The sequence below is a fragment of the Manacus candei genome, unplaced genomic scaffold (genome assembly GCF_025592945.1).
Source record: "Manacus candei isolate 608988 ecotype Guabito, Panama unplaced genomic scaffold, ASM2559294v1 h1tg000070l, whole genome shotgun sequence".
In the NCBI taxonomy this organism is placed as follows: Eukaryota; Metazoa; Chordata; class Aves; order Passeriformes; family Pipridae; genus Manacus; species Manacus candei.
This window is the reverse complement of record NW_026138118.1, coordinates 426,176-453,639: the sequence shown is the minus strand read 5'-3', so window position 1 is coordinate 453,639 and position 27,464 is coordinate 426,176. Positions and strand designations below refer to the sequence as shown.

At 54.5% G+C, this 27,464-nt stretch overlaps 1 protein-coding gene across 2 annotated transcripts; it reads left to right on the top strand.

Moving 5' to 3' along the window:
* Positions 1-31: 31 nt before the first annotated feature.
* On the top strand, positions 32-27,354 carry RNF19B (ring finger protein 19B). 2 transcript variants are annotated; one of them, XM_051807356.1, is made up of 10 exons: positions 32-110; positions 14,296-14,963; positions 19,643-19,848; positions 21,570-21,714; positions 22,917-23,079; positions 23,746-23,860; positions 24,344-24,484; positions 24,730-24,937; positions 25,926-26,057; positions 26,546-27,354. In XM_051807356.1, the coding sequence occupies exons 2-10, from the start codon at positions 14,398-14,400 to the stop codon at positions 27,024-27,026; spliced, it is 2,157 nt and encodes a 718-aa protein (XP_051663316.1). In that variant the 5' UTR covers positions 32-110; positions 14,296-14,397; the 3' UTR covers positions 27,027-27,354. The 2 variants fall into 2 exon arrangements, with proteins under 2 accessions (XP_051663316.1, XP_051663315.1); XM_051807355.1 differs by lacking the exon at positions 32-110 and having other exon boundaries at positions 14,189-14,963.
* Positions 27,355-27,464: the final 110 nt, after the last annotated feature.

Here is a 27,464-nt window from a genome sequence, read left to right as displayed (position 1 = left end):
TGCGCTGACATCACGCAGGGAGGTGGTGCAGAGGGAAGGGGAGTGGGAAAGGGAGAGCGGGGAGACTGCGGAGGGGAGAGCGCTGCACAGGGAGTGGGCTCCGGGGACAGGTAAGAGATGCTCGGGGGCAGCGGGTCAGGGTGGGCTCCACGAGTGCTGGGTGATGTGCTGCGGGATGGCTCCTGCGAAGCAGGAACGTTATCCAATGCCCGAACAGCCTGGCACAGCAGGGCTTGGCTCTTGGACAGCGGGACCAGGTCAGAGCCTGGCTGGCTGGTGCAGAAACTGGTGCAAATGCTTCCCCTCCAGGATACCAGTATGTGTGTCACTGGCACCGTGCTGGGAAGAGCCAGGAGTACCTGTGCCTCCAGAACAGGCTGAAGGGACTGGAGAGCAGCCCTGGTCCCTCTCTAGGAAAGGGGAGCAGAGTTCTTCCTAGGGATTAGAGCACAAATCATTGATGAAATGAATCAGAAGTTTGGAGACCTTGTCCCTTGAGCTACATCTATCTTAGAGGAGGCTGTAAGCAGAGCTGGAGCACTGGGACCGATTCCAGAAGCACAGCTGGGGTGAGAATCCTAAACTCTGCACATGGAGATGCTGCACATCCCCAGCAGCCTCAGCACTTACCCTTCCTGTGCAGCAAGCAAGAGTTCTGGGGAAGGCAGCCAGGGGCATGACCACTGCCAGGAGCTCTCTGGATGTGGATCCTGGGGATCTGCAGACCTGGAAGGCAAAATAACGAAGTCCTTGAGACCTCTCTGGGCATCGTGTTGCCTTTTAGCACAGCGGTTGCATAACAGGATCCGATCTGCTTGCAGAGGGAGCAAGGGTGACGGTCACCTCTGTGCCCTGCAGCAGCTCAGCAGTGCCTACCCCCCTCCCCGGGGGGGGGAATTTCATCTTTCTTCCTAATCCAAGGGTTCCTTAATGCTTGAAAAACTGGTGGGTTCACAGCTCCGATTCCACGCGATGTAGGGACTCTACGCCTACACGCAGCACTAGCAAACTAGAAAGTGAGTTTGTTGGCACCCACTCATCTGTGCTAACCTGATTTTGGCCTGTTAGGATCCTTGGTGTGTATCTGACCGAGGAAAGTACATTTAGGGTCAAAAGCCCAGTGTTGGTAACCCCTGTGGCTGTCAGAAACCAGTACTGGGGTGGAGATGGAAGAGGCACAAAGTAGAAACCCTGTTTGAAATCCAAGAACAGGGAGAGGCCACTGCTCATGTGCCAACAAGTCTGTTGAAATAACACATTTTTGGAGTCATTTGAAGGGCTGGGGGCAGCGGTGGGGCCATGGAGAAATGCAGCCAGGAGTGCTGGAGAGTATGTGAGAGAGCACAGTTGCAGTAACGAGCATAAATAGGCTGTAATTAGGGAAGCAACTGCTGTGTGATGCACGATCCTTGCCCACGAAGGCACAGATGCTGGGTCTACGAGGGAGCACTTGGGAGTGGCTCAGGTGGCCACAGTGCTGCTTGTGACATGGAAACTGGAAACAGCAGCAGCCTGTGCTGCTCTGAGGGGCTTCTGTGGGAGCAAGGGGTCGGAGCCCCACGCGTGGAGGGTGCCAGGCAGTGCTGTCACCCCCAGGGCCGCGTGGCCAGCTGTGTTCTGGGCCTCTGGCATGGGCAGGCAGGGAGGAGAGGACCCGTCAGCAGCTCTGTGCCAGCCCTCAGCACCACACGGGGCAGCTGTGCTGGGAGGGAGCCAGCCTGGGATGGGCCTCCCCGGCATTCCGAGAGGGACCTCGCTGGAACCAGGCTCCCAGGACCTGGAGCCAGATGCTGGAACCAGGCTCCCAGGACCTGGAGCCAGGCTCCCAGGGCCAGGTTGGGGAGGGTGCAGGGAGGAGTCAGCGCTGCTGGGCTGCAGTTTCAGTCCCCGAGGTTGCGGTTCTGCACGACCGGCAGCGGGACTGCTCTCAAAGTCGTGTTTCAACTTGATTTTTTTTTCAAGGTTATTCAAAATTTAATGGGGGAATGGCACCAGAACCTCCCACAAGCAGGAAGTCCAAGTCAACCCTCCCAGTCCTTGACTTTCTCCGCGGCTCAGCTGGCTCTCCTTGCTTTCCCCCACACTTGCCTACACTGCAAAAGGGATGATCATGTGAATATTACATAGTCTGGCATCTGCACATCAGCTGCAGCAGCTGAGGCTCTGACATGCTCCCAGTGCCTTCATGTGACCCCGTTCCACAGCCGTGCTGTTACCTGTGCATTCGGTCCCTATCACAGGCTGTCACTGCCAGACACACAATAATAATGAAATACAATAAATGGGAACTTGTGCTCCCTCCTGGGAAAAGAGCTTTGGAGCTTTGAGCCTCTGCAGAGACCTGGAGCGCTGGGAGGAGCTGCCCTTGTGCCAGTGTCCAGAGAAGGCCCTGGGAGCTGAGCCAGGTGCTGTGAGACATTTTAATCCTTCCTATTCCATAGTCCATCTTGGCCATGACTCCGCTGCAGTGAATGTTTTCCCCTTCCCGTGGCAGGGACACTCACAGGCGCCTACCTTGTGTTTGTTTTCACTCCTTATCTGGTACCAGTGGGAGCAGGTGGGGCACCAGTGAGTCAAGGAGAGTGGGAACACACATTCCAACTTCCTCTTGGGCCGCCCTGGAGTCCCCTCGATCCTCTCCCTAAACCCAGGCTGAAATTTCTCTCTGCTGAGGTAGCTGTTTGTTTAATAGCTGAGGTTACTTGAGTAATCAATAGCTCTCTGGTTCCCAACAGAAACATTATCCCTTTGGCCAAATCAGCTTTCCAAATCAGCTCTTCTATCTTTGCTATAAACCTGCCCCTGGCTCTCAGCTCTGGGAGGATTTAGGTGCATTCCTGACCTACCTGCACAGAGCCCCACTCCTTTTCTTTCCTTCTGCCAGTGTCACTTTTTCTCTCTGAGGTTAAGCAAGAAGGGCTGGAAGCACATGGAGAAATTGCTGGATTTATTGGACTATTCAGTCTCAGCCCTTCTCTTGGCTCTGCTCCAACAGCTCCTTCTCTGTGCCTGTTTCCCTAAGGAGGGAGGTGAGGAGAGTCAATGGGATCCTCGTGGCCAAGGGCATTGCTGACATAACTCCCAGTCCATGGGCTCCAAGAGAACTTGGCTCAGCCACTGCCAGACGAAGAAAAACTGTTCCCATCACGCAGCAGGAGCTGTATCCCAGAGAACAGGGCTGGAAGACAAGGTGCCCATAGAAAGGCTCCATGGCTGCACATAAATTTTCCTTGCAAACAGGCAAAGGCACCGACTCCCTGGAGCTGGATTTCCAGTGGTTCCATCCCAGCAGCCAAAGGCTGGGCTGTGGCTCTGGGCTCCAGTTTCCTATGATTGAAGGAGGCCACGGGGTTTGTTCTGCTGCTGGGGCAGTGGAAACCGCCTTGCTGTGCATTGTGAGCATCTCTGCACATCTCTGTTCTTTCCAAACCAGAAAAGGTCACCGAGACCCAAGAGAAACCCACTTCCCTCCTTCACTGAACTCCTTCTGCCTCGCACATGCTTTTGTTGCCATCCCTCGCTTGCCAAACGCAGGAACAAACACTGGGGTTTGGCAGAGCTCAAAGCCTTGGCGTGTCTGATGGGAAAGAGGCATTCTTGGTCCTCAGCCCGGGGACAGGGCTCTGCTCCATGTCCACTGCCAGCTTTTCCAGCTGCAGTTTTGCTGCTCATCCCATGCTGAGAGCACTGGTCTGGGGGACAGGCAGCACCCCTGGGTGCTGGGCTGTGAATCCTGCAGGGGATCCATGGAAAGTGGGTGGGAATAGCTGGAGCAGGACCCAGAGCTACGTGAACCCCAGCATGCTGCTGCGGCTGAGCTGCACGTACGGGGGGACGTGCAGGAGTCAGCGCTGCCCTGTGAGGCTTTTCCCCAAGAATTAATGATGCCAAGGGAACAGGGAAAGGCAGAGGGAGGCCATGTAGAGCCAGGCTGCCTCTGCTTTGGTTAAATAGGGCTGGGTTTGCTGACAAGTTCCCCCTGAGAGACTGCAGGGCTGAGATGGGGAGGGATCCTGGAACTCAGAGGCAGCTGGAAGGTTCTTGGCAGCTACTGCTGTTTCAGAGTCAGGCACTGGATTTTCCTGGTGCTTGGGGGAACTGGGATGGCAGCCTGGATCAGAGATGGCCAGGCTGGACAGATGAGAGGCGGTCATAGCTTCTGCCTCTCTGTTGGAAGGATGCTCTGGAGCAGCAGCTGGGCCTGATTTCAGAGAAGCATTTGAGGTCTCAGTGCACAGTGATCGCCCCAGAAACCTCCTACTCAATTTTCTGCTGTGCACAGCCCAGCCTCAGGCAGCACAGGGGGTAATTTGCTCAAACACTGGCTGAGGCAACCCACATATGACAAGCCTCAGAGAGGGAAGAGGGTTTCTCATGGTGGTGAAGGGGTGAGAGAGAGGAGGGAGGGAGAAGAGGAATTTCCTGGCTGTGGTAAAGGTGGGCTCTGCTTGAAGAGAAGTCAGAGAGAATGGGTTTGTGGTTATGACATCAGGCTGGGGGAAGGAAGGAGTGGGTCAGCAGCAAACCCCAGCAGAACAAAACCCATTTGCCTTTTCATGATGGCCTGGGAAAGAAGGACACACAAAACCACAGCTCCCCTCTCCCTTTGCCCACCTTGTTCTGCTGCAGAGAGAGCAGAGCACAGGGGGGGAGCAACCCTGGACTGAATCAGCAGCCAAGGGTCGGGCTGGGGAAAGATCTCAGCTGAGACAAGGGAACCCTGATCAAGCACATGTTCAAAATTTCCCACCTGGTTAGTGCTGGCTCAGCCCTCTGGAAAATGACACACGTTTTCCTTGCTGCGGGGCCAGAGGGCTGTGCTGGGAGCTGTCTGCTCTCCCATCCCAGCTGCAGATGAGAGGTGCTGCTGGCAGGGTCCACAATCACTCTTCTTTCCCCTTTTGACAGCTGTTGCTGGTTAGGAAAATGTTCCCCAGCCAGTTCTCGGCAGGAACTGCCCTTTCCAGGGCTGACCACTTGGGCTCTTTCTTCCTCTTCCCAGCTCCTGACAGTATTCACAGATTTGGGTACATTCTAGTCTTGGCAAAGCACTGCCCTTCCCCGCTTCTCTTCCTCACATGACACAGGAGAGGCTGTGGCCTGTGAAGGAGGAATGTTTGTTCTTGGACTTAGATCAGTATAATTCTTGAGTCTGTTCTCTTCCCAAAGCACAAAGAAAGAAAGAAGAAGCGCTGGGACCAGTCCTGCTGTGGGGATTTACACCCCAAACTGTCAGTCTGTTCCTAGCACAGAGATCCTGTCACCAGCTATCCCCTTCCCAGTGCAAGATGCAGATTACACCTTGCAGGAGAGCAGTAGGAACATCAGGGCAAGTTGTGGAAAGTCATTGTATCTTGTCACATCTGACACAGAGGCCAAGTGAGTGTCCACAAAGAGGGAACACTGGGCAAAGCTCAGTGGAGGCAGGAAGGAGACAGCAGGGCTTGTTGCTCCTGGAAGCTGTGGGCACAGAGCTTAACAGAGGGGTCAACCATCTCTGTAGGCGGTGAGAATGTGCAGGAGTAACCACTGATTTCAGCTGCAGCAGTGTAAGAAACCCCAAGGTTCAGAGCTTAAGCCACTTTCTAAGATAAAAGAGCAGGACTAGCAGGAAAAGGGAATGACTCCAGCCAGCAGTGGCTACTCAGAGGACACTGACAGCACAGAAGTGGGTGCATTTGGGCCACATCCTACCCAGCAACTTGAGAGTTCCTCAGAAAGCCCAAATGCTGCAACTGAGCTAACTCAGAAAGAAGTGGTCTGGCTAAGGCCAAGGTCAGTCTGAATAATCCCTTCCACTCTCTCTTCCGCTTTTGTGCAGTGAGACAGGAAGCTGAAAATTCCCCGGCTGATTTTGGGAGCCCAGGCAGAGGTCAGCGAGCAGGGACCACCCAGTGCAGCCTGAGTAACAGATGAGTGTGTTGTTACCCAGTCCCTGTGCTCAGCTCCCTCCCTGATTCCTTGCAGCAAACAACAGAATTTCCTGGTTCTTTGTTTCAGAATTCAAGGGAAAATTCTGCCACCCATGCCGAGTTAAATTAAAAGCTGGTAAATTCAGGAGGCTTTTTGCAGCGAGGCACTAACCTTTGGAATTGCCTCAGGACTTGGTTAAGTCACATAATGATAACTGGCTTGGAAAAATCCTGATGGTTTTATGACCTTTCACAATGTCTGTACTTCTGTACCCAGGCAAGGGTCACCAGACTGCTCCAAGACATGACCAGATCCCCTCAGAGGGATAAGGAAAGAATTCTCCTCCTCTCTTTCCCTGTCCTGGTGTGACTGCCAGTGCTCAGTTCTGTAAAACACGGGAATTACCCCAGGCCAGAGCAGTGTGGCTGGAGTGCTGAGCTCACCTCACAGCCTGTTCCCACGAACCCCATTTTGGTATGAGAATGATCTCTGTGTTACAGCACTTCTGGAGGTGCCGAGGTTGTCGTGTTTTGGAAACTTTGCCTCTGAGACAAAGTGAAGGGTTGTTCCTCAGGGAAAGAAGTACCACATGTGTGTCCTCAGGAGGAGACAGCAGGGCCCCTGTTCTCACAGATGATCCTGAAGAGACCTGAACAATTCAGGTCTCTCCCTGACCTCCTGGCAAGTGAGGGAGTGTGGATGTGTCTCTTCCCCTGCCAAAGTGAACAGCCCCTTTCACTTTTATTTTGTTTTCTGTGTCCCCAGCCCCAGGGCTTTGAAAGTTGAGTGGTGGCTCCAAGAGGGTGTTATTTCACAGTGGTGGCCATTGCTGATGGAGCTTCTGGCAAGGCAAGACCCTCCTGAGGGCAGTCGTGCTCTTGTCCTTGGAAGTTCTGCTGAGACCTTTCCCTTCCCAGGTGCCAACTGGTGCTTTGTGGGATTGAAGCTCAAACCTCCTCTGAGGCCAAGCAGCCACAGGGACAGGCTTCAGCCACCACCTGCCCACGACAGCAGGTCCCACTGGTGCTCAGTTCACTGGAGCTTTCTCCCCTTAGCAGGTCACTGCGAGCAGTGGATTATACCCTGGCAACAGGGACACTGCAACATGCAAGCCCCGAAACTGCAGCGCCTGCTCCACCACACAGCAAAATAGGTCGTGCATCAGCAAATGAAAAAGGACAGATGGTGTCTGCTAATACAGCTTAGTTTATGGCCTGCAGGATTAACTCACTAGTTGTCATGTCTGCAGAAAATAGGAAATGGGTGGGTCGGCTGGAGGAAACGTGTGGTGTGCCCAGCCCTACCTGTGCTGTGGGATGCAGCGGCTGGAGAGGATGTCAGAGATCCTGTGAGGTTTTGAGGTGCTGCTGAAGGGCTGCCAGTGTCTTTTGGGGAGTCTGGGCAGTTGTGCCTAGTGCCCTGTACTGAGTCTTCCCGTCCAGCTCAGATTCCCACACTCCTGCCACAAAGGCCAGCGCTGTAGGGAGAGATGCTGAGCCGAGCAGGGATCTCCAGCAGAGACAGGAACACTGTGGTCTGTGCTCCAGCAGCTCTGGAGAAGCCCACAACTTCCTGTCCTCTGCCAGCTGCAGGACAGCCTCCAGTCCAGCCTTTTGAACTCCCAAACACCCACGTGTCTGCAGGAGTAAGTCAGAAAGCTGAGGCAGAAGCCTCAGGTCTTTTCAATGCCTTCTCTGTGACACACTGTTCTCCTTTCCTGGAAATCAGGCCAGTGCCTCACTCTGTTCTCCTTGCAGAGCTCTGGCTTCTGCATCTGCTTTCTGAAGGGCAGAACAAACTCTTCCTTAGCCCTCCATGAATGGTCCTCCTGAAGATTTCACCTCACTTCTTGCTGCCTCTGCTATGGCCAGGTTTGCTCATGTCCTGCAAGATGCTGAGCACCCCAAAAAACAGCTGCCATCAGGGAGATACTCCAGAGCCAGTGCTGGATTCCTGCCCTGCCATGCCATCTCCTCTTGCTGGTGGCACCTGGATCCCTCCTGTGTGCTTGGCCACCACCACCCATCACAGTGTGCCCAGGACAGGCAGGTGCCTTCTGCTGCCACAGGTGTTTGCCACCACCACCTTCTCCCACAGCCAGCCATCACAGGCACTGGCGTTTCCTCCAGTGACTAATTAGCCTGTGTTTATGCCAACACCAAACACATAATTGTCTGTTTAACAACTCTGGTGAGGAGGGAGTCTGGCTGCTCCCTGGTACCGTAGGGACCAGCCCAGCCCTTTTCTCATGGCAGCACCCCACTGTGCTAAACCTTCTCAGTTATAAATCCCCCATCATTATGGGTAGCAGGTCACTGGTAAGAGTGACTCGAGAGTGGGGATCATTGTCCCTTCCATCCCCAAAGCTGCGAGTGCGCAGGTGTACAAAGAACTCAGAACAGCCTGTGCTTTCATTACAAAAGGAAATGCTTCTTTTGTAGAGGGAAAAAGCATGTCAGATTATTACTATTATAAGTAATTGCTTAATGCTTCCTACACCTTTACGTCATTGCTGAAGCAGACAGTAGTTATCTGAGTCCCTAATTGGGGTCTCTTCTCAATGCATGTGTGTCACTGATGGGGTCAGGCCCATGACCGTCCTGGCTGCTGGAGCCCTGGAGGAGACAGGATGGGGAGCTATGTGGGCATGAGAGGCTCCACATTCTTCCCCCTCAAAATCTCCCCACCTCCCACCTCTTTTATCAGCCACTGACAAGCCTTGCCATGTGTGTAGGCAGCTCCCAAGCTTACAAGATGCTTCCCCGCTCCCCCCTCCATGAGAGCGCTCAGGATTTCGAGGACGGGGAGCGCAGCGTTCCCCCGTCTGCAGGCCTGCTCTGCAAGGGACGACGCTCTCAGAGAGCTCCATGTGCTAACTCTCTCCCAGGATTTCACATGACAGCATCTTCCCCAGAAAGTCACAGCAGGGAGGGGAAGATTGCTGTGCGTGTGGGTGTTAGGAGGGAGCAGAGTGGGATGGGGAGATGGAGGGGAGGGGAGGTGTAACCACAGACTAAACCAGAGAGAATCCTCTTGGAAGAGCCTCGCATTTCTGATCCCAAGGCTCCCATCTCCTGCCTTTTCCTCTCCGTTTAAAAGAATGTCAGTCTTTGTTATGTCCAACAGAGAAAAGGGGAGTCAAGGAGAATCATCTCTTCCTTCCCTGAACACATCTCAGGGGACCACAAGAAGCAAACAGAACATGGACTAACCAGATAGACCCAGCAATGTGCGCACTGGGAGAGCCCTCCCCAGCCACTGGTGTCCTCCCTGGAGAGCCATGAGGGCCATTAATGACATCTCCATCTGACAAACGATCCCAGTGCATGTCATTACAACACAGTGCTTCCCTGGGGCCCTGGCAGAAAATGACCCCAATGAGCTTCAGTTTGTGCATCCACAGCTGCTCCCCGTGAATGCACAGTGTCCCTCGCCACAGAGCTCAACGCTTTCAGGGTTAACCTTTGCTGAATCCCTTGGACACAGCAAGACTGACATCCCTGCTCTGCACACAGCAGAGCTGGGACCCCAAAAAGAGGAGTAAGGAAGGCCACATGCTTCTGGCACGACTCTTCAGGGCAGGAAGCTGGGAAGAGACCCTACCCTGAGCTTCTGAGAGGTTTAAAATACCTCTGTGCTACTTGGATCTGTCTGTCCCTGTCACCCTCCCCTAAATGCTGTGAGTACAGCACCTCTCAGGTGTCACAGCACGTACCTGGCTGTGCCTTGTGGTGGGTTCTCAGCACAGAGACCCTTGAAACTGCCATCTGCATTTTGGCACTGGGGAATCCTGATGTGCCTGCATCCCTTTAACAACCCCGGTTGTCCCACCCTAGCAGGGCCAAAGGTCTCAGCCTGCCCAGAGAAACCAGAGCTGAGTCATTCCCGAGTGCCCCTGTCCGAAAACAAGGAAGAATTCCTGCTGTAAAGCTGTTCCCCTCCTTCCCTCATTTCCTCGTGTCTGTGGCTATTTCAGAGAGCAGCGACACGAGCTGGATTTCCTCTAAACTCTATCTGCTTTACAACACAGCCTGTGCACCGTGAGTAACCCCTCCCATCCCTGCCTGTGAAAAGTGGAAGAAACCCCGAGGACACCCACAGAATTCTAGAGAAAACAGTCTGTGCTGGGGAGGGTTTCACACGTCTGTGCCTGAATGACCCGGAGGTTTCAGGCAGATTGAATCTTTGTGTGCCTTGAAATAGCTGTTTCAACACCCCTCTGTGTCCTGCAGGCCAGGGATCAGAGCAACAGGTATTTACCACACCTGTGATAGTCGAGTAATCAGGAAAGGCAGGGGGTGGGCAAAGGGGATGTGGTAGGAGCTGGAGTTTCTGTTTTATCTGGGGCCTCCTGCCAGTGTCCCACCACAGCGATATTCCCGGCCAGGCACACCCCCAGTTCCTCCATGCAAATACTCCCAGTCTGAGTTTCACAATCCCTTCCCAGCAGGCACCCTCTGCTTTCACTCTCTGAATTACCAAGGGGAATTTTCATTACATCACCAGAGACTCTTCCTCCTCGACAGCGGCAGAGCTGACACTTGCTTTGCAGGGGGGTTTTGGGTGTGGGTGGCCACGGTGTTTCTCTGGAAAGAGGCCCTGTGCCTCCCAAAAGCAGGTTCAGCCCAGCTTAGCCTCCCCCAGTGGCTCCATCCAGGGTGGGAATGGCACTGGGCGGTGTGGGGTGGCTCCAACCAGTGCCTGGAGAAAGCCTTTTCCCTGGAAGCCTTCCTGGGAGATATGGCATTTTAAGGCAGCTTTAAAAGTCGCCTGTGCCAAATCCTGCCCTGATTTAAGCAGCGGGGTCGGAAGTCAGCAGTCTTCCAGCTTTCTGCCAGCATAAGCAGAAGCAAATTTGCCTGTTGGAGCTGGGATTTGTGGAATGATTCGCTGCAGCATTTGAATTCCCCCCTTCCTATATTTTTTTTTCTTTTGTTTGTTTTTGGTTTATCTTTTCAAATATCCCTGCGTTAAACAGTCAGACCGGTGACTGTTTCCTTGCAGCCCCGGGGAGGGGCTGATCTGATCTCACTCCCAATCCGGCGACTTTCCAATCAGCCTCTTTCCTCTCCTCCCTGGCAGCTTGTTTCCCTGCCCTCTCCTTCCTGGCTTCCCAGCCCCAGTTCCTGGCTGGGTTGTTGGTTTTTTTCCCCCCCCAGTTTGAATCAAAACAAACTACCGGGTTCAAACTGCTAGTCAGGAACTTGCTGAGCAGGAGCCTCTGCTCTTGGCAAGGGCTATCAAAACTCACCACGGAGAAACACCTTGGCCACAGAGAACTTATTTTTAAATAGCTGGTATGTCTGGACCACGGCAGGGTCCGGACAGTTGGAATTCTGTGTCTCTGAGCTCCATAAAAGCACTGAATTCCCTCAAACATATAAAGACTGGCAAGAGGTCTGAGCAGCTTGGGAGGAGGGAAGATGGCTCTGAAGTCACTTGGATTTACCCTGGCCTCCCCCAGCCCTGTTTGTATCATGATTTTCCTCATATAAGGCAATGAAGAGTCATTTCTGCCCCATCAGCACGTTGCAAAGCCGATGCTTTTCCCAGGAACTCCAGATGGTTTTGCTCTCTGTCTCTCTGTGTCTGCACTACTGGTAATTCAGGCCTGTCTCACATTAGCTTTTGAGCTGAAACCTTCCCACAATTAGTTACAGTCTGTGCTCTTGCGCTGCAGAGGACGTAGGGCTGAGCTGGCAGAGCGCTGTCTGGGAGATCCGTCCCACACACAAGTCTTGTTCAGGTTTCTCTATTTCGGTCAAGAGTGTGATTTTTCTAGTGAAATCATCAAAGCGAGACAGTCTCTGCTACAGATGGGCAGCGACAGCCCTTTAAAAATGCCTCATACCCAGCTTGTCTCAGACAGGAACAGTTAATTTCAATATAATCTTGTTTTACACCAATATAACATCTCTCCTTTCTTCCTCTGGCCCTCCTTTCCCAACAGTGAAATGGGGAGAGGGGTCCTTTCCCTCTGGGAGCTCCACAAAACAAGTGTCAGGGAGATGCTAAAGCATCTTCATGCCTGCCCACGACCTGCCAGGGACCAGAGCTCAGCAACTCACTGCTCAGGGACAATGTGCTCCACAGACGCCCTTGTAGCATCCCAGATTCTCTTGGAGCAGAGCTGTTTGGCTCCCTTGCCAAATTACCTTGCTAATTAACAGGGTTTTTGATCCCAGGCAGGAATTTACCACTTTGAGGCCAATCCTAAGTGTGGCCCAAAACTTCCAGCTGGTCCAAAGCCACGTGTACTATGGCAGGAATGCCGGAGCACAGCAGATGAGCTGGCAAATGTCTGGGGAATGTCATCTCCAGGGAAAGACTTGGGTGCAGCAGACATCTTGGGATAAGCAGTAAGTGAGGGTGTATGGCAGGCACAGAATTAATGTGGAAAAGCACAGGGAAAAGCATGATTGCTGTAGGGTATTTAGGTGAGGAGGAAGCTTCATTTGTGCTCTTATGCAGGTGATTTACTCCCTCTGTGCCAGACAGGGAAGTGTCAACATTATCCCTGCTGTGCAGACAGACACAGGGTCTTTGCCTACAGCAATCAGGCAGCACGAGCCTTGAAATCCAGGTGCTTCCAACTGTCAGCCCGGGTTTGGTTCCTTGCTCCCATGTCAGAGGCACCAACAAGGGCTCTCGGCAGCCGGGAAGGATCCTGGTAATAACAATGCAAACAGGCTTTCCTGAGAGAAATGATTTGGGGAATAGCGATAGCTGGGAGAGACAGTGATGGAGCCACACTTGTCACATGAATAACCACAGTCTGTCCAGCCAGAGCTGACAGTCTAAGGGAAGGCAGCCCCTTCTGTGCTGATTTAACAGGCTCCTCGTAGACACAGCAGATCTTTCTGCTTCGCCTCCCCTGCATAATAAGCAGTGTCCTTCCCGTTAGCTCCTCAGCCTTTGGATGGGAGTCGAGGCTGGCAGACCCCTGTGGGCACGGGGGAACCCTGGAAGGAAGCGGAGGCTTTTAACTTTCTGCATGACTGCAGTAGGAATGTGGGTTGTAGTTTCAGTGCCTCTGAACCCAGCACTCCTCGGGGAGGAGTTCCCCGGGTGAGTAAATCTCCACATGATCTTCACAGACGTTATGAAGGAGGGACACACAGAGAGGGACAAGGTGCTCCAGTGGGGCGAGTGGATTTAGAGGGGGCTCCTGAGGTTATAGACCCCCGTCTCCAACAAGACACATGTTAAAAAGCAAGCTGCCCCAGGGATTTTTAACAGAAACCTTTTTTTCTGCACAACCCAGCCAGGCCCTAGATGAGACCAGAAGGCTGGAACGGGCACCCTGGGGTGGGCAGAGATGCTCTGGGCAAGCGCTGCAGTCATGGCAGTGCTAAGGGAAGGATTTTGAGGGGAGCAAGGGGTTGAGGGGGGGCCATGGTGCTGAGGGGAGATGGGGAGCTGAAGGGAGAGTCATAGAATCATAGAATATCCTGAGTTGGAAGGGACCCATCAGGATTATCCAGTCCAACTCCTGGCCCTACAAGAGTCCCACCATGTGCCTGAGGGTGTTGTCCAAACTGGAGATGGGACACTGAGGGAACCGCTGAGGGTGTTGCGAAATGTGGAATACACATTTCTGTGTACTTTCAAGTGTAAGGGGAGCCAGGGACTGAGGGGGGCCGGGTGTTGAGAAGGACCCAGGGCGCTGAGGGGAGATGGGGCGCTGAGGGGAGTCAGGAGCGCTGAGGGGAGATGGAGAACTGAAGGGAAATGGGGTTTTGAGGGGAGCTGGGGGTGCTGAGGGGAACTGAGGTGCCGAGGAAAGTCGGGTGCTGAGAGGAGCACTGGCACTGAGGGGAGATAGGGGCCCTGAGCGGAGCCATGGTGTTAAAGGCAGATGGGGAGCTGAAGGGAGATAGGGAGCTGAAGGGACGTGGGGAGCTGAAGGGAGATGGAGTGTTGAGGAGAGATAGGGAGCTGAGGAGACATGGGGAGCTGAAGGGACATGGGGAGCTGAAGGAACATGGGGTGTTGAGGCGAGACGGGGAGCTGAGGGGAACCGGGCTGCTGAGGAGAGTGGCGTGCTGAGGGCAGCAATGGCACTAAGGGGGGCCGGGGGCGCTGAGGGGAGCCGAAGGGCAGAGCGGCGATCGGCTCTACCCCGCTGAGACGCTTCAGAGCCACTCATGGCACCGCAGCGGCGGGACGGGCACAGGTACAGGGACGGGCACATGTACAGGGACGGGCACATGTACAGGGACGGGCACAGGCACAGGGACAGAAACAGGCACGGTCCCTCCGGGGCTGCCCGGGGGCGCTGCCCACAACCGAAATGGCGGCGGCCGCGCCCGGCGCGGGGCGGGACAAGGCGGGGCGGGGCCGGGCCGCGCTCACCCGGCCCCGGCGCCGCTCTCGTTACAGCGCGGCCGAGGCAGCGCCCGGCGGGACTCGGCGCTCGGAGCCCCGGGACCGACCTGCAGCCGCCACCCCGGACCCCTCCGAGTGATCACTACCGCCGCCGCCATGGGCTCCGAGCGGGACTCCGAATCGCCGCGCTCCTCCTCCATCCACTCGGCCGCCGCCAAGTGCCCCAAGCCCGGCCGCCGCCGCCGCCTCTCCTTCCAGAGCGTCTTCTCCGCCGCCGCCGCCTCTGCCGCGGGCGGCCGCCGCCGCGCCAAGGCCGAGCCGCCCCCCGCCGCCCCTCCGCCGGCCCCCGCCGCCCCGCCGGCCCCGCCGCCGCCGCCGCCGCCGCCGCCGCCCCCCGAGGAGGCGCCGGTGGTCCCGGAGGGCGAGGAGGAGCTGGAGTGCCCGCTGTGCCTGGTGCGGCAGCCGGCGGAGAACGCCCCGCGCCTGCTGTCGTGCCCGCACCGGTCGTGCGGGGCCTGCCTGCGGCAGTACCTGCGCATCGAGATCACCGAGTCCCGCGTCAACATCTGCTGCCCCGAGTGCAGCGAGCGCCTCAACCCCGCCGACATCCGCCGCCTCCTGCACGACTCCCCGCACCTCGTCGCCAAGTACGAGGAGTTCATGCTGCGCCGATGCCTCGCCGCCGACCCCGACTGCCGCTGGTGCCCGGCCCCCGACTGCGGGTGAGTGCGGGGGGCACGCGGGATGGCGGTGCGGTGGGTGCTGCCCCTCCGTGCTGGGACAGCTTGGGGAGGGGGGACCTGCGGTGCCCGTAGGATGCTGCCCCATCCCTTTGCCCTGGGACAGCGTGGGGAGGAGGGATCTGCTGTCCCCGTAGGATGCTGCTTCCTCTGTCCTGGGAGGAGGAATCTGCTGTCCCCGTAGGATGCTGCTTCCTCTGTCCTGGGACAGACTGAGGACCCACTGTCCCTGTAGGGTGTTGTCCTGTCCATCCTGGTAGAGCGTGGGGATGGGAAAATCTGCTGTCCCGTAGGGTGGTGCCCCATCCATCCATACTGGGACGTCTTGGGGAAAGGAGACTCCCCGCCCTGGAGGGGTGCTGCCTGTCCCCAACACGTCCTGGGACAACTGGGCGATCCCACTGCACCAGCGGGATGCTGCCTTTCCCCAGCAAGTCTTGGGGATGGCATCCCAGATGGGATGGCCCTGGGACCTGCCGTCCTGCTGAAATGCTGCCTGTCCCCACCTGGCTCCCAGGACAGCAAAGGGAGGATCAGCCAGTGGGGTGCTGCTGCCCGTACACACTTCTGTTCTACTGAGTCCCACAAAGAGCCCTCAGTGCAGACGTTCTTTGCTTGTCAGCAGTCTGTTCAGGACAGCTGATGGGCCTTGGGTACCAAAATGACACTCCATCTATCCCTGTTACCTCTCTAGGGCACCGGGATTTGACCTTGGGGATTGTGGAAATACAGGCAGATCGGGCACGAGTGACAGGATTTGAAGGGGGTTTTAGCTGAGCCATCGTTTCCCTAATTTAACAGAAGCCTTTTTTTCTGCACAAATGGGAAGTGTGGAGTTTCCCAGCTGCGTGTTTCGCTGTGAGCCATGGGGACAGTGCATGGGGACACGCTGCAGCCCTCACGGTGGGGAAGAAGGAACTGTAAACAGTCACTATTTCCCAGTGAGGACGTTGAATACATGGCAGAGAGGAGTGATGTTGACTCACTATCCATTGCCTAAGTGAGGAAATGTCTGTCTGTCCAGAAGTCAGCCCAGCCAACTGTGATGACTGTGTAGTTATGAGTGTGTTGCTTTCATTTTCTCTTCCATTTTCCTTCCAACGAACTCTGTTGGTTTCTGTTTGAGCGTAAGCCAAAGCTGCCTGGAAAAGGGCTTTGTTTGGGAAACTTAAGAGAAGTGCTGTGAAGTTTAGATAGAATTCAGCCTGGATGGCAATTCTGAGTAGCGAGGACATGAAAGGAAAGTCTGACCTAGTAGTCAGAATGGAAAAGGTGGTGGGAGGGTTGTGAAGATTTAATCAAAGCATTGTAATAGGCATCCTATGCAAATCAGTGAACCTGGCTCAGGTTACCCATTTCACGGCCTCTGAGCATCCTGTATAAGGGCTTGTTCCTTCAAAGGGTGAAATTAAAGGCAAACAACAGCTTTGCTCCTTTCTGGAGCCAAATCGAGTGTGAGATCTTGATATTTCACCAGCACTGGGGATAAGATCAGAGAGACAAGAGCTGGTTGTGCTGCCACAGAGGGAATGCCCCTGCTGTTAACCAGCTAGAGAAAATCCGGTTCCTGCTCGCCGAATCTCAGCTCCTTGACTGCTGTGATATTATCTGTGCTCAGGATAAGGTGTACAAACAGCCGACGTCACCCAGGCTGGCTGGGTGGAAGGAGCCAGCTCCAGCACGGCCCGGAGGGCGTTGCCTCTGTCACGGCAACCCAGCCGTTGCTTTGAGGGGTTTTGGGCAGACTGGTGTCACAGGCGGCTCTTTCTGCGAGCAAAAGCCTCCTCCCTGGTTAGTCAGTGAGCAGGGTGAGCCAGGTGACACGCACAGCATCCTCCTCCCAGCTGCCCAGAGCAGCAAGAAGCGACCCTGGGGCTGTTGGAGACCAGGCAGCCTCGTGGACCAGCACTGCTGGTGTGTCTGTGGCGCTCACACAAAGGCTGTTGGAATCAGCCCTCCGGCGGGGAGAAGAATTAATCACCCTATTCATTCTTCCCAGCAGAGCTTGTGTGGCTGTGCTTATGTAAAATCAGGGTATGAATTATTTACAGTGGGCTTTCCCTGCTGTAGTAGTGCTGGAGTACAGAGCCAGAGCGGGAGTTTAGGGCCGGGGGCACGGCCGTGGCTGGCACTGGGTGTCACCCCTGCCAAGGTGTGTAGGGCTGGGGTATGGCCATGCTTGGCCCTGGGTGTCACCCCCACCAAGGTGGTGGCATCAGGGGGCTGCGGGGCGATGGCAGACACGACCCTGGGCGTGTGACACGCAGCGTCCAGCGCCTTCCTCGCACGCCACAGTCTTTTCTTTAAATTCCTCTTTAAATGGAAGAGCCTGGCTGTGCTGCGGGAAGGGGAGGAGGAGGAGGACCAACACAACACCGGTGCATGTTGCCATGGAAACCCCGGTCAATTGATGCGCCATCAATCGCAAAACAAATCATTTTCTGTGTTTTGCGGCTTCGGTTTTTCCCCTTGCTACAGTCAGGTGGTATCGCTGTCTAGTGTTTGTCACACTGCATCCTTCCCAAAAGCTTGGGAGAATAACAGGACCTTTAGAGGAACGGAGCTGTGTAGGCTGAGCTCTGTGAATGAGCAGGAGGAGGGAGGGAGGCAACTCGTGGCCGTCCAAGGCGTGGGCTGGAAGCAGAGCTGTGTGATTCCTGGGGTCTCAGGGAGACCCTCTGTGGGGAAAACTCAGTTTCCCTTCTCATCTGCTGGGATTGGGCCTGTTTAAGTCAGCGATGTGTCAGAGGTCAGGGAAAGAGGGGAATGCACTGGCCATCCAGTGCCATAACTATTCCCAGGCATAGCCCTTCAAAAACCACTTTCTAGTTGACCTTGACTTGGAGCTGTGTTATTTCTTTTCCCAACAGACAGTTGTGTAGCTTGTCTCCCCGCAGCTGTGGGCTTGTTCATGATATTTGTCATTTCAACTCTAGCAATAAAATATAAATGATGATGATTTTAATTTCTCGAGTGTTTAAAAAAACCCAGCGTTTTGAGTGAGGAGTTAATTTGGAGTATGGGGTTGCTTAATATATTACACTGAGCTCTCCTAGCCTAGTTATGGTTTGAAATAGCAGTGTCACAACACAGCTGGGTAGATGAAGCTTTTCCTTTTTGTTTTGCCAAGATCTTTGGCTGTAGCATAGTGGCAGGGTGAGGATGTTCAGTGGGATACTCCTTAGCCAAGATGCACAGGGGTTGAGTTTGTCCCTCCCAAACCCCTGGGCGATACAGAATGGTTTGGGTTGAAAGGGACCTTAAAGATCATCTTATCCCACCCCATGCCATGGACAGGGACACCTTGCACTAGAGCAGGTTGCTCCAAGCCCTGGCCACTTCCAGGGATGAGGTTTTCCTGTCTCTCCTCCAGCACTGGGCTCAGGTGCAGGTGTGTTGCTGCACACGTAGGCCCTGCAGTCGTGCCTCCTGGCCCCGAGATGTTGTTTCTTTGGCGATTCTGTCGTAGCCTGGCAGGATGAAGTTGCTCAAACTCCCACGGAATGTGAATCATTGTGGTATGACACATTCAGCGGTTCTCACGCCGCTGCCTCTGAGAAGAGGCAATACAACTTGAGCTACACGAGCTCTAAATATAAAGCCTTAAATAGGAATTATTCCCTCTGACCACCAACAAAAATACCGAGGACGAGCAACAAAAGTACCCTTTTGCCATAAGGGTGTCGCAGAGCTGGGAAGGAACTTCTGGAATTGCTCATGTCAGCCCCTGCCAGTGGAAACAGCCTCATCCTCAGTGACTGTGTTAGTCAGATTTCTCTAGCAGTGCTTGCTGATGCTGCTTAGACTTTTGTGTACACAGGACACTTCCTCCTGGAAGTGTCACACTACTATCAGAAGTGAGCTGGTTGAACCTGGCCTCTCTGTCTTGCACTCTCGGTTGGTTTTACTCAAATTTTGGCTTATTCCAGAGGCAGGGTGTTGTTCTTCAGCACTCTCTGGAAAAGAAAGTTCTGTGGAGATCAACAGGAACTTGCTTCTTGGCATAGCTACACTGGAATCCCCTGTTATTGCAGTTTTTTAGAATCATTCAGTTAATAGAAGTGCCCAGGATAACCTCAGCTTTCCTAGACTCCTCCAGACCACAGAGCATCCACCCATATACCTGTCCTAAGGAACTGGGGGGTGTGTGTGTGCCTGGAAAGAGCAGCCTGAGCCTGTCCTAGGAGCCTGAGTTGGCAGAAGGAGCAAGGAGTTAGCTGGGCACACCGTGCACAGATCTTGTCTGTGTGAATTGCCCGTGGGAGCTGCCAGCAGTTACTGAGGAGAGAACTCCGTGTCACAGGCTGGCTGTGTGAAAGGCCTCTGCCCCGAGTAACCCAATTAGCACTGCTTAATTTCAGGCCCTGCAGTGCGAGCCACAGGGCTGGAGAGAGCAGGAATGTGTCTGGCGTGGAGGCTGCTGTACCAGTGATCAGAAATGAGGTGGGAGAGGTGGGGTGGGCGGACTGGGGGCTCTGGGTGACCTGCCGCGGGCTCCGGGGGTACCAGGCACGCCTGTCTTGGTAGCAGCTCTTCAACCAGCTGCTCTGAGCAGAGCAGCTCAGGCAGCCACAGCCTGGGCACCCTGAATCAAAGGATCACTGGGCTCTGGCTTGATAACTTTGCCTTTCACTAATGCCCCCGGCGTGTTCCCCCTGCAGTTACGCGGTTATTGCCTACGGCTGTGCCAGCTGCCCCAAGCTGACCTGCGAGAGGGACGGCTGCCAGACAGAGTTCTGCTACCACTGCAAACAGATATGGCACCCCAACCAAACCTGCGACATGGCCCGCCAGCAGCGGGCACAGACCCTGCGGGTACGGACCAAGCACACGTCGGGCCTCAGCTACGGACAGGAATCCGGGCCGGGTATGGATTCACGTGTTTTCCATAGGGTATCCTCAGCTGGGAGGGACCCACTAAGGTCATTGAATCCCAACTCCTTGCCCTGCACAGGACAGCCCCAAGAATCACACCACTGATTTATTTTGTTTTGGTTACTCAGTGCTGCAGCTGCGTGTGTGAAGCTGAGGAAGAGCCACCTCTGTGTAAACCCCCCTCCCCTCCAAGCAGTGGGGTGTTAGTGCCCTGCGTGGCACAGCTGAGGGTCTACAGCTGCCACTGTGAGAGCAGCTGTGAAACTCAGACTCATTTCCCCTTCTCCTGTGTGTTAGGATGTGTCTGGGCTCCTCCAAGAGCACTGAACAGATCAGTAGGTGATGATGTGCTTTGGGTCCTTCTGTGTGACAGCAGCTCCCCTCATCCGCCCCAGCTCTGCTTGTGGCTCCTTTGATCTTGGATGTTCTCGCTTTTTGCTGATCTAAACCCTGAACAAATAGTCACTTTTTACCCTTGCAGCTTCAAATTTGCCTGCTGTGGTCATGAAGAGCAGCATTCATGCCCAGCTGAGTGTGGGGAGCCTTGCTCTGTGCACTGTTAGGTGTTAGTAATGTCAGGTACCAAAAAAAATGCCAACCCACAGACTCCTACACTGCCTGGTAGGAGCTGCTGTGTCTGCTGAGTTTGTGTTCCTTAAAAATAACTGTATTGACTCTGGAAGTGGGCAGTGAGGCCATTTTGTAAAGCCCTGCCCTGCCCCCAAACAAAACACCCTGTTTTTCCTTCTATGTCAGGAGTTTAAATGTTAATTCACTTAGCGTGGAGCTGTCGTGGGTGGTTCAGAGGTGGCTTAGTGGTATGTTGAGGTTCAACATGTCCCAGTTAGAGAGCCCTGATAATGGACAGCAGAGACTCCCACAGTCTCTGGTACAAACCAGCCAGTAAAAAAAAAAAAAAAACCAAACCAGTTTCTGAGATTTTTCACCCTGTTAAAGAGATCCCTGCCAGGAAGGGCACTTAGCCATGGAAAGGGAGGTTTTTGAGACAGTGGTTTTTCCTCACCCTGTTCTGCTGGATCCAGTGTGGTGATTAATAAGGTGTGAGCTGGTCTCAGCAGCTGGATTTCATCTTGCTGAGCGTCGCAGGGGCCAGCAAAGCCCTGAACCACAGCACAGCCATTGCATAACCACGATCAGATGACTCCTGAATTAAGGAAGAGATGAAAGACCCTTATCCCACTCTGCCAGCAGCAAACTGGGGCCTGGGCAGCCTCTGCTGCAGACCCCAGTTCCCTTTTGGCTGCCCTAGAAGGCTGGGTTTGGTATTTTTCCAATGCCTGCTCTCCCAGTTGTTCTGTTGTTCTTGGCCCATGAATCACCTCAGTGGAGCAATTCAGTCGTGGCTCGTTCTTATGCTGTTGCCTTGGCTAGCACAGGGCAGGTATGACTTGTTCCCAGCACTTAAGCATGTCCTGGAGTACATTCTGTTCAAGGTTAGAATAAGTTTTTAAAGTGGCTATTGCTCTCAGTCCCTGCTGCCCGGGCTCTGGTGGGGTCTCTCATCAATGTTATCATCTCGCTCTGAAGATAAACTAAAGACACAGCACCCCCACTTCACCCGCGGTCAGCAAAGGTGTTCTGCGTGCACAGAAAACCAGGGGGTTTCATCCCGTGCCAAGGTTCCCCTCGTGGATTCCCTCATGCTCACAGCAGAGGTTCCAACTCCATCCCTCCCGTGCTTCCTCCCCGCAGCCGACGACATCAAGCCGTGCCCGCGCTGCAGCGCCTACATCATCAAGATGAACGACGGGAGCTGCAACCACATGACGTGTGCCGTGTGTGGCTGCGAGTTCTGCTGGCTCTGCATGAAGGAGATCTCGGATCTGCATTACCTCAGGTGAGGAGGAGGGAGCAGCACACCCGGGTTCCCCAGCCTGTACCCCGTGCAGCGCTACGGGCTGGGAGAGAGTGGCTGGAGAGCAGCCAGGCAGAGAGGGAGCTGGGAGTTTGGATTGACAGGAGGCTGAACATGAGCCAGCAGTGTGCCCAGGTGGCCAAGAAGGCCAATGGCATCCTGGCCTGGCTCAGGAACAGTGTGGCCAACAGGTCCAAGGAAGTGATTCTTCCCCTGGACTCAGCACTGGTGAGGCCACCCCTGGAGTGCTGTGTCCAGTTCTGGCCCCTCAGTTCAGGAAGGACATTGAGGGGCTGGAGCAGGTCCAGAAGAGAGCAACAAGGCTGGGGAAGGGACTGGAGCACAAGTCCTATGAGGAGAGGCTGAGGGAGCTGGGACTGTTCAGCCTGGAGAAGAGGAGGCTCAGGGGAGACCTCCTCACTCTCTGCAACTCCCTGACAGGAGGGGGGAGCCAGGGGGGGTTGGTCTCTTTTCCCAGGCAACCATCAGCAAGACAAGAGGGCTGGGTCTTCAGCTGTGCCAGGGGAGGGTTGGGTTGGAGATTAGGAAGAATTTCTTTCCAGAGAGGGTGCTCAGCCACTGGAATGGGCTGCCCAGGGAAGGGGTGGATTCTCCATCCCTGGAGGTTTTTAAGATAAGACTGGATGTGGCATCAGTGCCATGGGCTGGGAACCACAGTGGGGTTGGATCAAGGGTTGGACTGGATGATCTCAGAGGTCCCTTCCAACCCAGCTAATTCTATGATTCTATGATTCCTGCTGCTGGGGCAGCACATGCCCATCCGGGGCTGTTCGGAGGGGTTTGCTGTGTGTGCTGGGCTTTCACCCTCCTGCCTCTGCACTCAGTCTCTCTAATTTTCTTCTTTCTGACCCAAAGAGCTGAACTTTGTTCCCACTTTATGGTGGCATGCTCTTCTACACCAAAAAAAAAAAAAGCTCCTGATACTATTCTTTTGAGAGCTCTTGGTCTACTGGATGTTAAACACATCTGGTAATGTGATTGATAATCACCTTGATGAAAAATTAATCTTGATGGGGGGAAAAGAAGACAGAAGCCTCTTTTGTGTTGTCTACACGCTTCCTAAGTTTTGGGTTTTATTTTTGTGGAAGTTGGACTTGGGGGTTCTTGGGAACATTTAGGAATTGCTGTGGTGTTAATGTCATTTTTTTTCCCCTCCCACGAAGCCCCTCTGGCTGTACATTCTGGGGCAAAAAGCCATGGAGTCGTAAAAAGAAGATTCTCTGGCAGCTGGGCACGTTGATCGGGGCTCCTGTGGGCATTTCCCTCATTGCTGGCATTGCCATTCCTGCCATGGTCATTGGCATCCCTGTGTACGTGGGGAGGAAGGTAAGTGTGGGGAGCAGAGGGGTTTGGGGACGTTCCCTGTGCTCGAGGCATCCAACCAGAAATTTAGAGCTGATATGAAGGGTGGATCTTGCAACAGAAGCAAAATTCAGTTGTCTCTTCTAAAGCTTGTCTTATCTCCTGGGCTTTGTGTGGGCAGAGGGAGGGTGGTGGCTGATAAGCCCTCATAGCCCTTCAGGCTCGTGTCCTCCCAAATGCATTTTGCAGTGCTCTTGTGCCACTGCTTTAACCCAGGAGCACCCCAGGAGAAACTTGGTCCCTTTTGAGCCCATCCTGTGATGTTGGGCTTTGTGGGACAGTGGTTGGACTCCGAGCATCACACCTTGCCATGCTCAAACCACTCGTGTTTTGGTGCTGACCTGCTGCCTCAAACTGTGTGATGCTGCTGTGTGTGTCTGTGCTGATAAAGAGATGTTGGGAGGGAAGAATTGGCACATCAGCACTTTACTTGTAACTGCTTCTTTTTCTTAAGCACAGACCCTCCTGCTAGGTCTGGTCTGTGAGGAGATCTGCGAGGAGATGAGGTTCTTTAAGGGCTCACACAGCTGGCAAGGCTGTAAAATCAAATACTGATGTCCTCTGGGTGTTTGCTCATGGCCAGGCTGTTCTCACCAGGCTGTTCTCACCTGGTGCTTCTCCTTCCATCAGATCCACAGCAGGTATGAGGGGAAGAAAACCTCTAAGCACAAGAGGAACTTGGCCATCACTGGAGGGGTCACCTTGTCTGTCATTGCCTCTCCAGTCATCGCTGCTGTCAGTGTTGGTAAGTGGGCTCAGTCCCTGTCCCTTCTGGTGGGCCAGTAGCCACCAAGGCCAGTGAGTAGCCCAACCCTGTGCACTGGGGGTGGCCAAAGGCAGTTTGCAGAGTGCTGCTGTGTGTGGTTTTGGGCACAACCCTCTGTCTCACATCCAGGCTGCACGTCCTGCTGTGCTCGAGGTGGCCTGGAGCCAGCACAGGGCTTGTCTGGAGCACCAGCTGCCTGTGCCACAGCCCATCCTGGTGTCCCTCGACACACACAGCTGTCCCTCACTCATGGGTGTCTCAGGGGTTCAGTGCTCTTGGGGTTCCCCCATTCTGCACCAACAAAGGGCTCCTTCTCTGTCTGTCTGCGAAATTTTGAGCTACAACCTTTTAAAAGCAGCGTAAACACAACTGAGAGAGTCTCTACCCCAAAAAAATCCTTTCTGTCTTCCCAACACAGCTCAACCTTGAGCTCCTCTTAACCCAGCCCGTGCTCCCCTCCAGGTATTGGGGTCCCCATCATGCTGGCCTACGTCTACGGCGTCGTGCCCATCTCGCTGTGCCGGGGCGGTGGCTGTGGGGTCAGCACAGCCAATGGAAAGGGGGTGAAAATCGAGTTTGATGAAGATGATGGACCCATCACAGGTAGCGTGGTGACTGGGGAAGGGGAGGGGTTGTAATGAGATGCTCGGGGGTCGTGATGTTTCCCAAATCTGAACATCTGTTTTCACCTGGGCCTGGCTGGAAGCAGGTGTTTGCTTCAGTCTTGCTGTGGTCAGGTGTGCTGCTCTCAAAGCAAAATCTCAGCTCTGCTCAAGGCTGGGAGGCTGCCTGGGATGAGACATCACTTCCCTTGCTGATTCCCACCCCTGTGCTCTCCTCCCCTGCAGTGGCTGATGCCTGGAGGGCCCTGAAGAACCCCAGCATTGGTGAGAGCAGCATTGAGGGGCTGACCAGCGTCCTGAGCACCAGTGGCAGCCCCACGGACGGGCTCAGTGTCATGCAGGGCAACTACAGCGAGACAGCCAGCTTTGCTGCCCTCTCCGGGGGCACCCTGAGCGGGGGGGTCCTCTCAGGGAGCAAGGGGAAGTACAGCAGGTAAAATTGGATTGCTGGGGAAAACCACAGAGGGTCCCAAGGGCTGTGTTGGTTGGGCAGGTTTATTCTGGGGAGCTCTCCAGGACTGTGAGTGGTTGTGCTTCGACCTAGTTATGTCCTAGGACTTTTGCATCTTGGTCTGTCGTAGAGTAACCAGTCCCAGCAGATCACCCAGGGTGATCAGGGACCCAGGGTGGTGTGGCTCTGGCACAGGCTGCCCAGAGAGATTGTGGACTCCCCATCCCTGGAAGTGTTCAAAGCCAGGCTGGACAGGGCTTGGAGAAACCGGGTCTAGTGGAAGGTGTCCCTGCTCATGGCAGGGGGTTGGAACTAGATAATCTTTAAGGTCCCTTCCATCCCAAACCATTCCCTGATTCTGTGAACAGGCTACTTCTGGACTCAGTGCCTGGCTGATTCTGGCAAGGAGGACAGAAGATGAGTTTTAGTCCCTACTGAGCTCCCTAAAATTGCAGAGCTGCTGCTTCAGGTTAATTTGGAATAGCGCAGAGATGCCTGCGTGACCTGCTTAGAGCTATTCCACTCCTCTTATCCCAGCCTGGAGGCTTTGATGCTTCCTGTTCTCCGGTGCAAACGGTGCCACTGCTTTCCAAGTCAGGAGGTTACGCCGCAGTTTCCCTCCAAACCTGCCTGTGAGTCAGTTTGCTGGGTAATTAGAGACACGTGTTGATATGGCTGCCAGGATGCAATCATGGCTCTGCGCGAGATCCGTGGAAATCAGTCCTTCTCGGGAACTGTGTGAGTCATGGAGGTAAACACTGCTTTACCTTCGTCATGGAAAACAGAATGAATTTGCCTAAATGGAGCCAAAAATGAGGCTGTATGTGAGAGGGGCCATTGGGGTTAAGCTCTGTCATGCCGAGCTGTGCCAGCACACAGGGCCTCTCGCTTTCCCGTGAAGAACAGGGACTGATAAGTGCTCCTCAGGGATGCCTAAGGCATTTCTAAGGAATCCTCCTCTTTCCTGCAGGCTGGAAGTCCAGGCAGATGTCCAGAAGGAGATTTTCCCCAAAGACTCGGTCAGTTTGGGGGCGATCAGTGACAATGCCAGCACTCGAGCCATGGCTGGTTCCATCATCAGCTCCTACAACCCCCAGGACAGGTAGGAGGACATGGAATGGTGAGAAGAGCATTGGTAGTGGGTGTCCTGGAAAAATCTGTGCTCTGTGAGCACTGCTGTGGGCGGTGGGATGACTGTAGTTGCACCAGGCTGCTCTTCTGCTGCTGGCAAGCGGATCAGTCCTTTTGCTGGCACAGGAGGAGGACTGGGGACAATTTGGGAGCAGCCTCCGTGTGTGGTGTGGAGCCTGAGGAGGGGATCTGCCTCCCAGCACCCTCAAGGTCTGTTCCTGGCAGCTCCTGGGGACTCTGGAGCTTTCCCAGTTCAGCTCCTGGCTCAGATCTTGGCTGCTGTGGGGAGAACTCAAGAGCAGCGAGTGTTGTTGTTCCTCTCATGCCAAGGGGTGATGAGCAGCATCTGGCTCATGTTTGGGAAGTGTGATCCTCCCAGTTCAGTTGGTGCAGTGCCCAGCGGTGCCCGGTTGAACCCAGTAACCGTTCCCAGTAATGCCAGGGTGCTTGTTCCTGCAGGGAGTGCAATAACATGGAGATCCAGGTGGACATCGAAGCCAAACCCAGTCACTACCAGCTGGCCAGCGGCAGCAGCACAGAGGACTCTCTGCATGTCCACACCCAAATGGCAGAGAATGAGGAAGAGGAGGAGGAGGAGGAGGAGGAGGAGGAAGAGGACGGTGAGCAGGAGCAGACGTGCAAACACCAAAGCTGTGAGCAAAAGGACTGCATTGCCAGCCAGACCTGGGACATCACCCTGGCCCAGCCCGAGAGCATACGGAGCGACCTGGAGAGCTCCGACAGCCAGTCGGACGACGTGCCGGACATTACCTCGGACGAGTGCGACTCCCCCCACTCTCAGACTGCAGCAGGCTGCCCACAGACCCCCAAAGCTAGAGGTGCCGAGAGCCCAAGTGCCCACCTGAGCCACTGTGCCCAAGCCGAGGGCTGCCGGCTGGATGAAATGGTCCAACTGGAGTGCATCGAGGCCAGAGTGTGACGTGTCCTCCTGCTGGCAGCACACCCGCTGTCCCCGCGTGTCTTGGGCCGGGCTTGTGTCCCTGTTGGCTCCTGTTTGCCATTCTCCAGCTGGTTCCCCAGCCTGGCCTCGAGAAGTCGCTGTTTCTTACGTGACATAAAAAGGAAAGGAAAGGAGAAAAAAAAAAAAAAAACCAACAAAAAAAGAAATCCCCTGCCGTCTTTTTGTTTTAATTTATTGGTTCAAAGTCTGTGAGGTGTGTAAGAGTGTAAATATGTACGTGTGTCTGTATGTCTGCAACCATCCTAAGGGACTCTTGGAATAAATAAAGACTCTGGTTGTCATTCGACTTGCGTCCATCTCATCCTTTCCAAAGCTAGGGGGAAATCCTCCAGCTGCCTTTGCCTTTGGCTCAGGCATTTGTGAACGTTGTTCCCAAAGGCTTGGGAAGAGGAGGAT

What these genes read in the sequence shown, in the direction of transcription:
- RNF19B (XM_051807356.1), top strand. Translation starts at nt 14,398, where the DNA reads ATGGGCTCCGAGCGGGACTCCGAATCGCCGCGCTCCTCCTCCATCCAC. An exon ending in CTGTGTACGTGGGGAGGAAG is followed by an intron (nt 23,080 to 23,745) that starts GTAAGTGTGGGG and finishes TCCTTCCATCAG; the next exon opens with ATCCACAGCAGGTATGAGGG. An exon ending in AGATGATGGACCCATCACAG is followed by an intron (nt 24,485 to 24,729) that starts GTAGCGTGGTGA and finishes CCTCCCCTGCAG; the next exon opens with TGGCTGATGCCTGGAGGGCC.